Raw genomic sequence first — 14,615 nt, 5'->3', positions numbered from 1 at the left:
AACCCAGTGGTTCTATTATTTAGACAATATACGTATAGTGTCTTGAAATATGAAATTTATTTGTATGAGGCTTAGAAACGGGAAAATGCGAGGTTCTACCGAGCATTTTCCCGTTTCGTGCCGAATACAAATAAATTTCATATTTCAAGACACTATACGTATATTGTCTTTATACTGAAATCGAAAAAAAAAATGAAAAATGAAAAAAACATGTAACAAAAATTGTTAAAAAAAGTGTTTGGAATTTCCCTCTTGGGGTACCATTTTGGGGTATTTCCCTATGAGCGTAGTCCAGGTGGTAAGACATTGGCGTATTAAGGAATTAGAAAGGGAAAATGAACTTAATTAATAGCATTTGATAAACATGATATATAAATAACCAATTTGAAGACATAAAAGTTTAAATTCAAAAAAGTTTGACCATTGTTACTTTACGTTGTCATGGTCGTGACGTGATGTTGTTGATGAAATACAATAAGGAGGCGGGGCTTATAGGTCAATTGGGGTCATTGACGTATAAAGCTAACGTTTATACGTATAGCTTTATCTGTACAGTAAAATAGCTGATTGCAGTATAAAATGTAATAAATGTACCCTTTAAATTCTCTTTCAAAATCTCATACATAATTGTAAAATAATTTACAGCAAGATCGATAAAATTAATTAACAAAATTTCTATCACTCATTTGACAAGATTCATACGCAGAGTGCACACACTTTTACAAAATCCTTATAGTCAATGAACAAAATCCCTACATTCTCTTAATAAGATACGTCCACTCACCTAACAATGTCCCTACACCCAATAAGAAAAAATTAACACGGTGTGCACTCACTTAACAAACTTTCAGCACTCATTTAATTAGGTGTCTTTGCTTATTTGTTAAGATCACTACATTCACTAGATAAGATTTATACACTCACTTCACAATCATACACTCGTTTATCAAAATCTGAAAACAAGGGGAAATGTATGCTTGTAATGTTGCGATACATCACAGAGTCAACATTATAAAGGTTAGTTGACTAATTAATTAAAACTTTGAAAATGGATGAGTCGAACAACTACATATTGCTTCCTCCTTGAATGTTAATCCTCAATTAGTTTTTATAACGAAACAGTATATTTGATAGCTGAAACATACTAACCAAAGATCACAGTCACTTAGAACTAAATTTAGAAAGGACTGTAGCAATAGCCTTTGCCGTTAATTCTTCTGCTGCCTTTTTCTTCTCTTTCTGTGAGCGAAAGTTTGTTGTTAAATATCTAGAGCCATGTGCCAAGAGATCGTCCGTGCTATAGTGCTCCTGTGGGGTATTAGGTCTAATAAATGGAAGATCTGTTTCCTCCTCAATAACCATATATAACGTATCCACAATAGCTTGTGTGAGTTTAGAACCTTTGCTGGTTTCCACTTTCTGTAAATCTGTCATCATGCTAATTATATTGTCAGCTTGTTTTTTATTTGAAGGATCATTTCTTCGTTTCCTTATTTCTTCCATTTCTTTTAAAGATATTTCTTCTTCCTGTTTTGACCTTTCACATTCTTTATTCATATCGAAATACACTTGGAGAGTCGCTTCTGGATCTTCAATAATTTCTTTAATATTCTGTCGGATTTCATTGGCTTCTTTCTCAGTAATATGAGCTATTAAATTGCTCTCTAGGAAATAGTGCTTGAGATACCTTTTCTCCAAGCACTCTATCATGTAGGACAACACACTTTCAAGGGCTAATAATATTGTTGAATGGCGGTCAAAGAGAGCAGGATCGATTTGTCCACATTGGTAGTAAAATGCAGTTTTCCAGTGAAAAGTGGTAAGAACTGACGAATAACGTTTAAGGTAACCTTTTTGGAGGGCTTTTAAAAGTAGAACACATAGTTTTTGGTCAGAACTAAGACTAGAGGCTAAGATAAGTTCCGCCTGATTGAAGCCTAGACAAAAATCGATATCAGCAGAAGGGTTTACAATTGCCGGCTTAGCTACAACGTACACCTCCGACTGACATATCCGTTCGACTGTTTCTGGGCTTGGCCACAATATGTTGTTGCTGGTCAGTATCCGAACTCTCCATTCTTCAAGACATTCCAGTTTACCCTCAAGAGGAAATGCAGCAATAAAATCTTTGCTTGACTTGTAGTTGAATTTAACTCGGAATACTTTTTTGCCAGATGAATCTTCCATGTAATGTTTGTCGTTTTTCCTTATACTCTGTTTGCTTCTTTTCGGTTGAGCAGATGTCGATTTGGCGATTGCAGAATTAGAGGTGGCTGCTTCGATCAACCCACCAAATGTTTGACCAATCGCAGTACTAGAATCGTCATTTGGATATGTTTCAGCAAGAATACCAAGTATATTGGTTAGAAGAGATTTCATACTGGGAGATAAATCACTTGAGGCCATTACCGATTGAAAATAATTATTCGTAGCCTTCATGTCTGTTTCCGGTTGTCTCATGTATAAATTATCGGCATCTTTATCAACCAACTGGAAGCCAACGTAGTGTTCCTTACACATGCCAGGTTTAGCCTCCCGATTTAAGTCAACATCATGAGAAGAAGAATCAAATGGCATTGTAAAGACCTGGAACAGACCCCTCATAATTTTAAAGGCTTCACCGTCAACTTCCTTTAGAATACGACTGTTCAGGTATTTCCCGTCTACCAAACTGTGAGAAAATGAATGTTGAATTTTGTCACCTCTGACATGAACAAAGCAAGGTAGATCATCTCTGTGTTCCAAAGCATCTACGGGTATTGATATTCCTGAAATGATTAGATAATCGAAGTCTCCTTCATTTATGTTTGACCGCAGTCTGGTTCCTTCGACCGTGCTTCCCACCACCATACACCACTCTTTCCCGAAATGAGAGGCAAATTTAGTAATGTATCTGCAGTATCGGAGCTGTCTTGCATCGTTTGGCACTTGTTTGCAGTGTTCTTCTAACGTTTTGTAAAAGTACTGTAGCTTTCTCTGGAGATATACATAGGCACTCTGCATATTTCTCTTTAACATATTAACGGGATATCTTCTGAAAAAAAAACCATTACAAGGATAAGGAAATAGATCGTAACTTTATTTTTGTAGAATCATGATGAAGGTTCTTTTAAGACATAGTCACAAAGTATTTGATTTCGTCCAAATGATTGTTTTATTGTTGGAGATGACACTACTTTCAGCACTCGTGGCTCCATCATGTTGACCAGCTTGTATTCGTAGTAGACCCCTGAAGGCCCGGAGAGAACCACTGACTCTCGGCAGGAAACCTGCCAATATTGAAATCAAAGGAAAAAGACAACAGCCAAGAGCGAAATTATAATACAAGAGTTGACTTATTATGAATACTGTAGATAAACTAAGGACTGAGACTTATATATATATATATATATGGCCACCGAAAGCTCTTTTTTTGAGAGCCCAGGTGGTCGTGTGGTCTAGCGGGACGGCTGCAGTGCAGGCGATTCGGTGTCACGATATCACAGTAGCATGGGTTCGAATCCCGGCGAGGGAAGAACCAAAAATTTGCGAAAGCAAATTTACAGATCTAACATTGTTGGGTTGATGTTTAGACGAGTTATATATATGTATATATATATATATCAATTGAAGGATATCAGGATTACCTTCAATGTAACAGTCTCCTAACGACGCTAAACACTCTAGAGATGAACATACGGTTTTCGAGAATAAATAGTTCATATGTTAAAAGCTGTAAGTCTCCTCAGGACTAAATCTATACTAAAATGTTAAAACCAATTTCCTAATCATTTTCAGATACCTCCTTTGTTTCTAATCTTGACTAGTGTGATTAAAAGGGTATACTGAAAACTTCAAATTATAGTAAGTCTAGAAAAGCCCTCAGTTTTATAATATCAATATATCAGACACTTATTACAAAGTGGATAGTAAAACTAAAATACTAAATGAATGGAGAATGTGAATACTAGTACGATAAATCACCAACGTTAAAAATATTCCTAATTTACTTCACAAATAATAAATGAGTGTCTCGTTGTTAATTTGGTAATATCCATTTGGCGTGGCATGATATTCATACATCCCGCTATTGTGTTAGTGTGCTACATTGTCGAAAACATAGTGGAATTCTATGTAACTGTCATACAAATGAGGGGTGAGCTAGCTATAGAACCAGGTTGAATTCATCCTTTTCTGTAAAAGGAAATGCATATATCAAGTCAGGAATATGACTGATGTATTCCATTGGTGTTTGCGCTTAAGATTTTGCCATTTGATTATCATGATAATGTGCTTTCAATTTTGAATTTTCTTTGGAATTCGACATTTTGTAATTTCACTTATCGTCGACAGCGAGAACTAGCATGTCAATACAGAGGATGTTATTTGAACACCATTGAGGACAGGTGCATTCAATTCCGATCTTAGTTAAGTTTGATTGTCAGTTTGTGTTCAATGCATACTTACGGTGGGGTGTTCCTCGTAGTATGACACCCTTTACACAAAAATGTGACTGTCACGGTTGAGTCAGTATTGCGTAAAGTGGCAACAATTATAAACAGTAATGGTCGATCATTCAATCAATAAAATATAAATATTAGAAATGACATAACGCTATTTTTTAACTAACTTCCTATTATTTCATGATGGGATAGGGGAGACAAATCGAGCATTCTTTGAAACCAAAACAAATCGACACACTCAATTTTAACCAGAATAGTATTAGATTGTCGAACTCTTCATAGCAAATCCTTTTTTTTTGTTTTTTTTTTGGTGAAAAATGCAGCAAATACACACATTCTGGTTTCTATCCATACTTATTTTACGATTTGTCTCTTTGTGTTTTTAAAACTTGTGTTGACATATTGATTGTGTATAGTCTGATAAATAACATATGACTTTGTTTGAGGTGTGCCTCAGAAAATAACATAATATCATATTGAGGCCTCGGTACTTTTTGTCCATTAATGTAGGAAATACAACTCTATAACGAAAGTGCACTTGCGTTGGACATGCTACTACTTGATTTATAAATTGTCAATCGTTTATTGTTTAAATAAATCTAAAAGATTTATCTGTGTTTATCCTAGCGTAAAAAAAACATGGTTGTATTAATCGAACTGGAAGGTGTGTAAAGGATGATATAGTTTATGAGCGCATTAATTTTCTCGTATGAACATGATAAATCCGTAAAGAATGTATTTGTTGTCGGGAATGTTTTTTTTTCTTCTGTTTATCAAAAATAAAATTGTAAACAAATCAATTATACACAGGAACAAGAATGTTGTCTTGATAAACAATGCTGTATTTACATTTTGATTTTAATTTTTCTTTAAAAAAAAAAGGATTTGATTGAAGTAATCTAGAATCACACAATTTACAGAAATTAAAAACAACATACCCACAAAAGAAGAATGAACGATGCCTTTATAACATTACACTCTAAAAAATTATCCCTCGTTTTAGACTCAAAAATGCAAAGATGTGATTATCTATGTTTGTACCATACTCCTCGACAAAGCGAAAAGTATTAAATTGGGAAAAACCACATTACACGTCACCTGTATTGGAGATGATCTATTTTTAGCCTTTGACTGCTAATAACTTACTACGTAGTAAATAACAAGTACAAATGTAGAGGTCACATAATAGGTATATAAATATCAACTGAAAAGACGATACCTACAAATGTATTCTGTAATCCGAATACTGTACTGTTTAACCACAATGAACTTATGGACAAAAACAAATGACAGCAAATCGGATTCCAATTTCACCATTACACGTATCTAAATGACAAGACGAGTTAATATTCCAGTTACCAATATCACAAAACAAGGTTGACATACTTACAAAAAAACTTTCAGCCAGTAGCTTTGGTAGCAAAAACAGTAATACTTTCTATATAACTGGCCTCCTTTTTTGCTTTTGTAAAATAAAATTCGCTAATATGTTTTTAGTTCAGCGCTTCGATTGTCTATTTCATTTTAGTCAAGTGATATGAAAATATTAATTTATGTTCAACTTGTCACTATAACATACTTGTTTTAAGTAAAGATGCACTGTTTCAAAACGAAAGTAAACGTATAATATATGCAACTATCTAATCTGATTTTTTATATATTCTATTTTACAACTTTTAATATAATTTTCAAATTTATATGCATATATCCTAGAGGAGAAAAAAAAATAATTTGTAGTTTTAATCAAGACATGTGTTTAAATGAAACTCAATTATAAAAAATTCTATGTTTAGTCATCCTTCACATCAATAATAGAATAACAATTTTTAAAGATAAGCTCTTTTCTGAATTAAGAAAGGTCAAAATCTACAGGTGAGGTTTATATACAAGCTTATTTAATATTTGGAACAAATATAAAGTTTTGCACTTACCAATAGTACACGCACCTTGACAATTGTTATGAAATTGTTAAATCGAAAGTTGCTGAGCAAGGCGTGTAACATCTGTATAGCAAAAGTTACTGGAAAATCCACATCAGTAGTTGAGATCATTGCGTGGGATATTTGTTTTGATATATTGTATTTTATAATCCATATTGAGTTGTATGCTCTAAATGTTTACTTTAAAATAAATACATACGGATTTGATATTGGTATTCAGTCACGTTCACAATGATCTATTTTTAGTTTAAATTTTATGGATGATGTAACTTAGGAAAACTCCGTAAAAATCCGGTGATTGCAATACGCATAGATCTGTCACTGAAATAAACTAATATATGATTGTACATGTTTAACACGTGTTCAATATCGACGCTCCTTTGTTGATTGTTTACCTTTAGGTGGCAAAATCGTGCACAGAAGGCTTAGTTAATGATACATACATGCATTGGTTCAGGAATTTTATAAATATTATTTTTTACCAGTCACGCCTTTAATATGATTTTAAAAATCGGATTTCAATCAAGATCACAAATGTAAATCAGGACTTCAATGTAGCGATGTACCAGTGGATTTAAACCGTATGAGAATAAGGATATGAAACTTGATGATTTTTGTTCCGGCTGTTCGCGCTATAAAATATTGAATTTCACTTTGATTAATGGTTTTGCAAATGCTTTATTTTGGTTGTTTATTGTAGGGCACGTAATTGTACATCCATTATAACTGGTTGTGCTATGTTAGTCAAACAGGATAGCCATTCAATTAAAACTATACTTTTCCAACGAAAATATAAAAGTAAGAAATGTGGCATGTATGCCAATGAAACAGCTACCCACAACTGTTCAAATGAAGTAGATTAAAAGCCATAGGCTTCCATATTGTATTCATAAAAAACAACATTTCATATCGTCATCTGTGGAAGGCCCCGACATGACACGTGTGAAATGATTTAATCAAATATGACACAGACATGAACAAACGAAAACAACTGAACTAAAGTTATCAGACTTGAGACATGCATATAACAGAAATGGTGGGGTCAAACATATGTTTGTCAGCGCTCAATCTTCCCTTTATTCACCTGAGACAGTGATGTAACAAAAACATGATTTAGTTTCAGCAAACTGGTTCAAGCAAATAAAAACTAACAAATAAATCATATTCTGCCAGATTAAAAGTCTTGATCATTGTACATCGTACTGATTTAATTGATGATTGTTAGTCCTTAAAATCTCTGTTTTGCTAATTATATGGGGACGAAGTCCCCAATTACGGTAGAAAAATCAATAAATAAAAAAATAAAAAAATAGGGAAAATTTCCCGAATTTTTCATTGTACTAATGAACTCAAAATCAATAACTTTTTTTTTCAGATCTAGTTCCTGTTCCGGTTTTCCCGCATTTGCGCAGGAATCTGTCTTGTTTGCATGAGACTGATTTTTTTTTAATATTGATCAGTCCAGTAAAATATAAGATTGGAACTCAATAAAATTTTAATATTATAATTGTTTGATTTGAAAAAAAACCGTTACCTGATGGAAGGGTTTCTTTTGTTTACATTGAATATGACGTCATAACTTAAAGAACGTCACAGCTAAATCCCTAACAACAGAACCAAAATCGGGAACGTTACGGTATTTCCGTATCCTTTATTAACATGCTTGAAGTAAAAAAAAATTACATACAGACTTCGTCCCCATTCACAGGTTATGCCTGCCTCATATTACTTGAATATATTTATACATATTATTTGAAGACAGTGGCTTACATGAAATGTTGAATGTCGTGTGGTGATCTAAAGATGTTGCTACATTTGAACTGTTCAGATTTGTCCCGGAAACATCAAAGCCAATATGTTGATTGGTTGATATCTAAAGATGAGAAGGATGAAAAAAGGGAAAGGTGAAATATCAAACATCGGTATAGACAGACTATTTATTTGTAAAATTGACACATACTAAACATACAATGGAATTTCACAAAACGTTTATATTTAATAACATTTGTAAAAAATATAATATATAAAAAAAAAGTTGAATACAAATAAATTATATATACGAGTATAAGGATTCAAGTAACTACAATTACTTCAAAACTATTTAAAAAAAGGTACCGAAAATGGAAAACCGAAAGTACATATTTGTCAAATAACCCCGTTGGGCGAACTGATTTTTAAACAAAATACCGCAAAATGTGAAACCATGAAATAAATGATATACTGATAAAGGAATTGAAAAAAAATATTATCAAAATAAACAAAAAGCTCACAACAAGGGCAATAGCAAAAAAACTTTTAATATTAATAGGGATCGATGTATTATCATTGTCAAATGCGAATAACAATGCCCTATCTTTGACTTCATAGAACATTATTAAAGACGAGGACGAAAGATATCAGAGGACAGTCAAACTCATGAATCGAAAATAAACTGACAACGCCATGGCTAAAAATAAAAAAGACAAACAGACAAACAATAGTGCACATGAAAAAACATTGAAAACTTACAAGAATAAGCAACCCGAACCCCACCAAAAACTAGGGGTGATCTCAGGTGCTCCGGAAGTGTAAGCAGATCCTGCTCCACATATGGCACCAATCGAGCAACTTAGTGTTTTCAATTCTTAACTAGATAAATAAAAAATCAACAAATAGCTTTTAGTTCGTTAGTACAATGGAAATACAAAATAAAGTATTCAAAATTGCAAGATAATACTTGTACATGCACTTCACAAAAGAAAATCAAAATAACAGTCCTTTTATTTCAGAATCTGTGCTTCAATTCCGTAGTCCAAAATGAAGATAATAAGAATAACAGGATATGCATCTTACACATATTTACATATAAACTACAAATAAAAAAGAGAAATCAACTATTTACATTCACTTACAATCGTAAACGATAGGCAAGCACTTTGAGTGCCATGCCACATCTTAAAGTCATATAACCATAATAAAGTCAAGTTGACCTTAAACGACAGTAGAGACAGTATTAAGGACGTTAACCATCACTTAAACCCACCAAAAAATGCCTGACTAACTAGGGAAAACCCAGCAGCCCTGACGTTGCCTAGGGCCTCCTTCTCTTCTTCTCGCGTGTTAAATTTTGTTGTTTTATGAATGATAACTTTTCTTAAAAGGTCCATTGGGTTCTGTGGGGTATCTGATCGTTTTAATGGAATATCTGTCTCCTCTTCGATTACCATAAATAACGTATCAAAAATAGCTTTTGTGAGTGAAGAACCGTCACTGGCTTCTTTTTGTAAATCTGACATCATTGTTAATACTTTTGGTATCCTAATTGCAGTATCAAATTTACATTTCTTCAATTCTTCCATTTCTATCATAGAAATTTCTTCTTCTTGTTTTGAGCTTTCGCATTCTTTATTCATATCGAAATACACTTGGAGAGCTGCTTCTGGATCTGCGATAATTTCTTTGATCTTTCCTTTGATTTCATTGGTTTCTGTCTCAGTAATATGGGCTATTAAGTTGCTCTCTATGAAATAATGCTTCAGATACTTTCTCTCCAAGCAATCTATCATGTAGGACAACACTTTTTCAAGGGCATTCAATATAGTCGAATGACGATCAAAGAGACCTGAATCAATGTGTTCGCATTTGTGGTAAAAGGCTGTTTTCCAGTGAAAAGTTGTAAGTATTGAAGAGTACTTTTTAAGATAACCTTTCTGAAGAGATTTTAGAAGCAGGACACACAATCTTTGATCAGAGCTCAGACAAGAAGCTAGGATCATTTCAGCTTGGTTGAATCCGAGGCAAAAGTCAATACCGGTACATGGGTCAACAATTGCTGGCTTGGCTACAACGTACACCTCCGACTGACAGATTTTATCAACAGCTTCGGAGCTCGGCCAAAATACTTTGTCGCTATTCAGTATTCTACATTTCCATTCTTCTAGACATTGCAGCTTTCCATCAATAGGGAATGCAGCAATAAAATCTTTGCTTGATTTGTAGTTAAATCTAACCCGGCATACTTTTTCGTTTGATGTATCGTCAGTGGTACGTCTTTCATTTGCCTCAGTTTCCTGTTTTCTTCTTTTCGGGTGAGAACACTCCGGATCGCCCACTGAGGCAACTATTAACCCTACAAGGATCTGTCCTATTGTAGAACTAAATATGTCGTTATGTGTCGTCTCAGCAAGCATACTGAGAAGTTCGGTAAGACGATATTTCATACTGTGAGTTAAATCATCACCAACTACCTCGAAGCCAGCATAATGTTCTGTACACATACCAGGTTTAGCTTCACGGTTGAACTCGGCGTGAACAGTTTGTCTCTCCTTGGTAACACGTGGTACCGTAAGGACATGGAATAGACCTCTCATTATTTTAAAAGCTTCTTTGTCGACCTCTTTTAGAATACGACTGGGCAGGTATTTCCCGTCTACCAAATTGTGAGAAAATGAATGTTGAAATTTGTCACCTCTTATGTGGACAAAGCAAGGTAGGTCCTTTCTATGTTCCAAAGCGTCTACGGGTATGGATATTCCTGATATAATCAGGTAATCAAAATCTCCCTCATTTATGTTTGACCGCAGTCTGGTTCCTTCTGTAGTACTCCCCACCACCATGCATCTTTCCTTACCGAAATGAGATGCAAAGTTTGTAATGTATTTGCAGTATCGGCGTTGTCGGACATCGTTCGGAACATCTTTGTTTTGATCCTCTAACGTTTTATAAAAGGACTCTCGCTGTTTCGAGACATCCATATTAGCACTCAGCAAATTACTCTAAAAAGATAAATGGAAAAGTTTGTAAATTTTGTAAGCATTTGTGACGTCTTTATCAGATAGAGGGGATCGCCTATATCCCTGCTTTTCTAAATTTTATCAAGTATCTTTGTGATCGTCATTATGCAGTATTAACTAGAAATAATATTTGTTCCGTAAGTACTACATCAAAATTCCCTAATGATTCTGTATAGTTCTGATTATCAATTATAAGAATTTATTTGCATAGCATTATCATTCTTTCAAACAACGCACAACGTTTGGAACGGAGTGACGACGCTCATAAACGCACGAATGGTGTTCCCTAAAACCAAAGTTTTTGATGGAAATGCAACGATTCTATTCAAAATACAATACAAATCTATGAAGATATTGTCTTAGCACAATGTCATCTTAAAAGAAGGTGATTTGGTAACCCGACAAATAAGATTCCATTTTTCTTTATTATAGAGGTGTGTACTGCATTACAAAAGTCATAGTTATAGAAAAGGTTTGAATGCTTTCAACAAAGGACAAGATTCACTCAAAATGGCTTGAAATATCAATTTTATCATAAAACACCAAAAAGTTCACAAGTTGTTTCGTAAATGGGTCTATTTCAAAATTATCAATGCTCAATAAATTAGTTCTTTTCATAAATTAAAGTACATAATACTCTCCAAATTAGGTCCATTTTGTTAAATTATGATGATTTGGGGCAATTTTCAGACATGAAAGCTTTAGGAAAAATTTGGCCTACGATCCAGAATGTTTTGTAACCAAAAGATTCCAAATGTGATATAGAATTCATCAATATAAAAACTTTTTGAAATCTGGATGGCGGCCAATGTTAATGTTGCCAAAAAAAAATTAAAATGTTGGACAATTTTTAACATTTTGTGAAACTATCTAATAGGTTAAGGGGAACAACCCATGCATGCAATAAAAACGAAACTAACTTTCCAGTTTTCAATTAAACAAAATGAGATTGAAACACTTACATATTTAATGAGAATAATAATATTTCAGCTAAATCTATATTAAAGCTAAACTGTTTTCTTTCTGGCAAAATTACTAGTTCATTTGTTAATTTGAATACGTGAACTTGATTCCTCGAATTTTCCAAGAAAACTTCTATTCTCACTGAGGTTAAAGGGAAAGAAAAAAATGAATCTTACAAATATTAAATGTTGATCCTTTGGTTGTATTTTATTAATTTATTTCTGTTAAGACGCAATGATCAAAATCGAAAGTATAAAATTATGTAGATTATGCAAACTATTTGATCTAAAAAAAAAATGAACTTATATTACCCACCGTATCCTATAGGTATAAAAAAAATTGTTCCGATAGAATAAAAGAGTTTACTCATCAGTTAATTTCTAAATCACTATTTACATAAAGGCACAAATAAGACTAACAAAATATGTATTATGACCACATAAAAAAATCAAAACTTACCATACACCTTGAAACCTGCTATTCTACATCAAAAGCAACTGGGTATAACGCACTTTACATTTGTTATATCTTTTAAAGCAACAGTAACTACCTGGGAATTCCACTTCCTTATATTACATGTGATATATCTTCGGATATTTTATATTGATTTATTTATTAGGACGTTTCCTATCATGTAAATAATGATCTATTTTTAGTGTTTTTAAAAACCTGACATTGACGTTATATTTATATTTAAGCCGCATTATAGGATACACATGTATTGAAATATGATATGCTTTTAGTATTTAAATTGTGAAAAACTTGTAAAAAAAACCCTACCCCTTTTTTACAAAATACTCAATAACTCAAAAATGAAATTTTGAATCATCACCAAAAAATATACAGATCTTTGAATCATCACCAAAAAATATACAGATCTTTAGTCTAAAATAACAAAGAAGTGTGTAAAGTTTTAAGCAATAATCATAAATTGTTTTTGAGATATGGCACGACCTATGAAACCCCCTCACCCTTTTTTTACAAAATACTCAATAACTCAAAAATGAAATTTTGAATCATCACCAAAAAGTATACAGATCTTAAGATTAATATATAAAAGAAGTGTGTAAAGTTTTAAGCAATAGTCATAAATCGTTTTTGAGATACTACGCGACATGTAAAAAAAACTCCCCCCGTTTTACAAAATACTCAATCACTCATAAATGAAATTTTGAATCATCACCAAAAAGTATACAGATCTTTAGATAAAAAAAAAAGAAGTGTGTAAAGTTTAAAGCAATAACCAAGAATCGTTTTTGAGATACGTTGCGACATGTGAAAAAAAAAAACCACACCCCTGTTTTAGTTACAAAGTGCCGTAACTCAAAAAGTTTGAATCTTATTTTCACCAAAGAGTATAGAGATCATTTGACCATCATAAGAAACAACTAAATTAAGTTTCATGAAATTTAGATAAGTCGTTCTCATGTTACGGGGCGACATGTTTACGCCAGACAGACAAACGGACGGACGGACGGACACCGGACATTTGTATATACCATAATACGTCCCGTCAAAATTTTCAAAATTTTCAAAATTTTGACGGGCGTATAAAAAGTAAAACTTATATTATCCACAGTATTCTATAGATAGAAAAAAAACACCTTATATATTTGTTTTTTGGTTAAATCTACTAGAATACAAGTATTTACTAATCAGCTATATTCTAAATAAAAAAACATTTATGAGATTTACCAAATCAAAATAGTTTATTATGACCATATATAACATTCCATACTTACCATAAACCTTTAAACTGCTATTTTCAAATTGAAGGCTACTGGGTAGCGCACTCTGCATTTGCCATATCCCTGGAGATTTGTGGTATCCTAAAAGCAATAGTTACTGGGAATTCCACATTCCTTTTATTACATGTGATATATCTTCGGACATTTTTATATTGATTTAAATTCTTTATATGTGTCCTTTAATTCTTAGTTCTTTTCCTATCATGTAAATAGTGATCTATTTTTAGTGTTTCAAAAACCTGAATATTGACGTTATATTTATAAATAGCAAAGAACTTATAGGGGAAAAACGTATTCCAATTTATAGGGCAAATGCAAAAATATGGCATTAAACTCGATTGGTATCCCTGAACTTAAAACTGCATTTCAAAAATGTCGATATCAAGTGATAGTTTTAGCCACGGTTTACGGTTTTCAAATATAGAATTTCGATTCGATTAATATTTTTTTAACTTCTTTCATTACTATAAATATTGTTGCTTTCTAAGTAAAATATAATAATCTGAATTTCTCCGTCCCCACAAGTCTTTTCTCTATTTTATAATCAAAATCTGAAAACCTTCTACAGTGACAATGCAATAGCAATATAAATGTTTAGAATTGAGTTCTGTAATGTAGCAGTTAACATTTTAGTAGTAAAAGCTAGAAAAATCGCTCTTTGTATGTTCATTAGTTTTGATATATTTACAAGCAAATTTATAAACTTTAAGAAGTGATTTGAAAATAATACCATCTAGGACTTGTAGGAAC

The 14,615-nt window shown here is 32.8% G+C and overlaps 2 protein-coding genes across 4 annotated transcripts; both read right to left on the bottom strand.

The window, feature by feature from the left end:
• Positions 1-581: 581 nt before the first annotated feature.
• Positions 582-6,523, bottom strand: LOC134728185 (uncharacterized). 2 transcript variants are annotated; one of them, XM_063592681.1, is made up of 2 exons: positions 6,374-6,523; positions 582-3,034 (listed from the first exon to the last, which is right to left on the bottom strand). In XM_063592681.1, the coding sequence occupies exon 2, from the start codon at positions 3,016-3,018 to the stop codon at positions 1,162-1,164; it is 1,857 nt and encodes a 618-aa protein (XP_063448751.1). In that variant the 5' UTR covers positions 3,019-3,034; positions 6,374-6,523; the 3' UTR covers positions 582-1,161. The 2 variants fall into 2 exon arrangements, with proteins under 2 accessions (XP_063448751.1, XP_063448750.1); XM_063592680.1 differs by lacking the exon at positions 6,374-6,523 and adding an exon at positions 5,381-5,527.
• Positions 6,524-8,447: 1,924 nt separating this feature from the next.
• On the bottom strand, positions 8,448-14,000 carry LOC134728184 (uncharacterized). Of its 2 annotated transcripts, none has more exons than XM_063592677.1 (2): positions 13,860-14,000; positions 8,448-11,136 (listed from the first exon to the last, which is right to left on the bottom strand). In XM_063592677.1, exons 1-2 carry the CDS (start codon positions 13,860-13,862, stop codon positions 9,391-9,393), a joined length of 1,749 nt encoding a protein of 582 aa, XP_063448747.1. In that variant the 5' UTR covers positions 13,863-14,000; the 3' UTR covers positions 8,448-9,390. The 2 variants fall into 2 exon arrangements, with proteins under 2 accessions (XP_063448747.1, XP_063448748.1); XM_063592678.1 differs by lacking the exon at positions 13,860-14,000 and adding an exon at positions 12,577-12,726.
• Positions 14,001-14,615: the final 615 nt, after the last annotated feature.

This window comes from Mytilus trossulus, chromosome 8, assembly GCF_036588685.1.
Source record: "Mytilus trossulus isolate FHL-02 chromosome 8, PNRI_Mtr1.1.1.hap1, whole genome shotgun sequence".
NCBI classification, from domain to species: Eukaryota; Metazoa; Mollusca; class Bivalvia; order Mytilida; family Mytilidae; genus Mytilus; species Mytilus trossulus.
The sequence above is the reverse complement of the archived record's forward strand: the minus strand, read 5'-3'. Positions and strand labels throughout refer to the sequence as shown.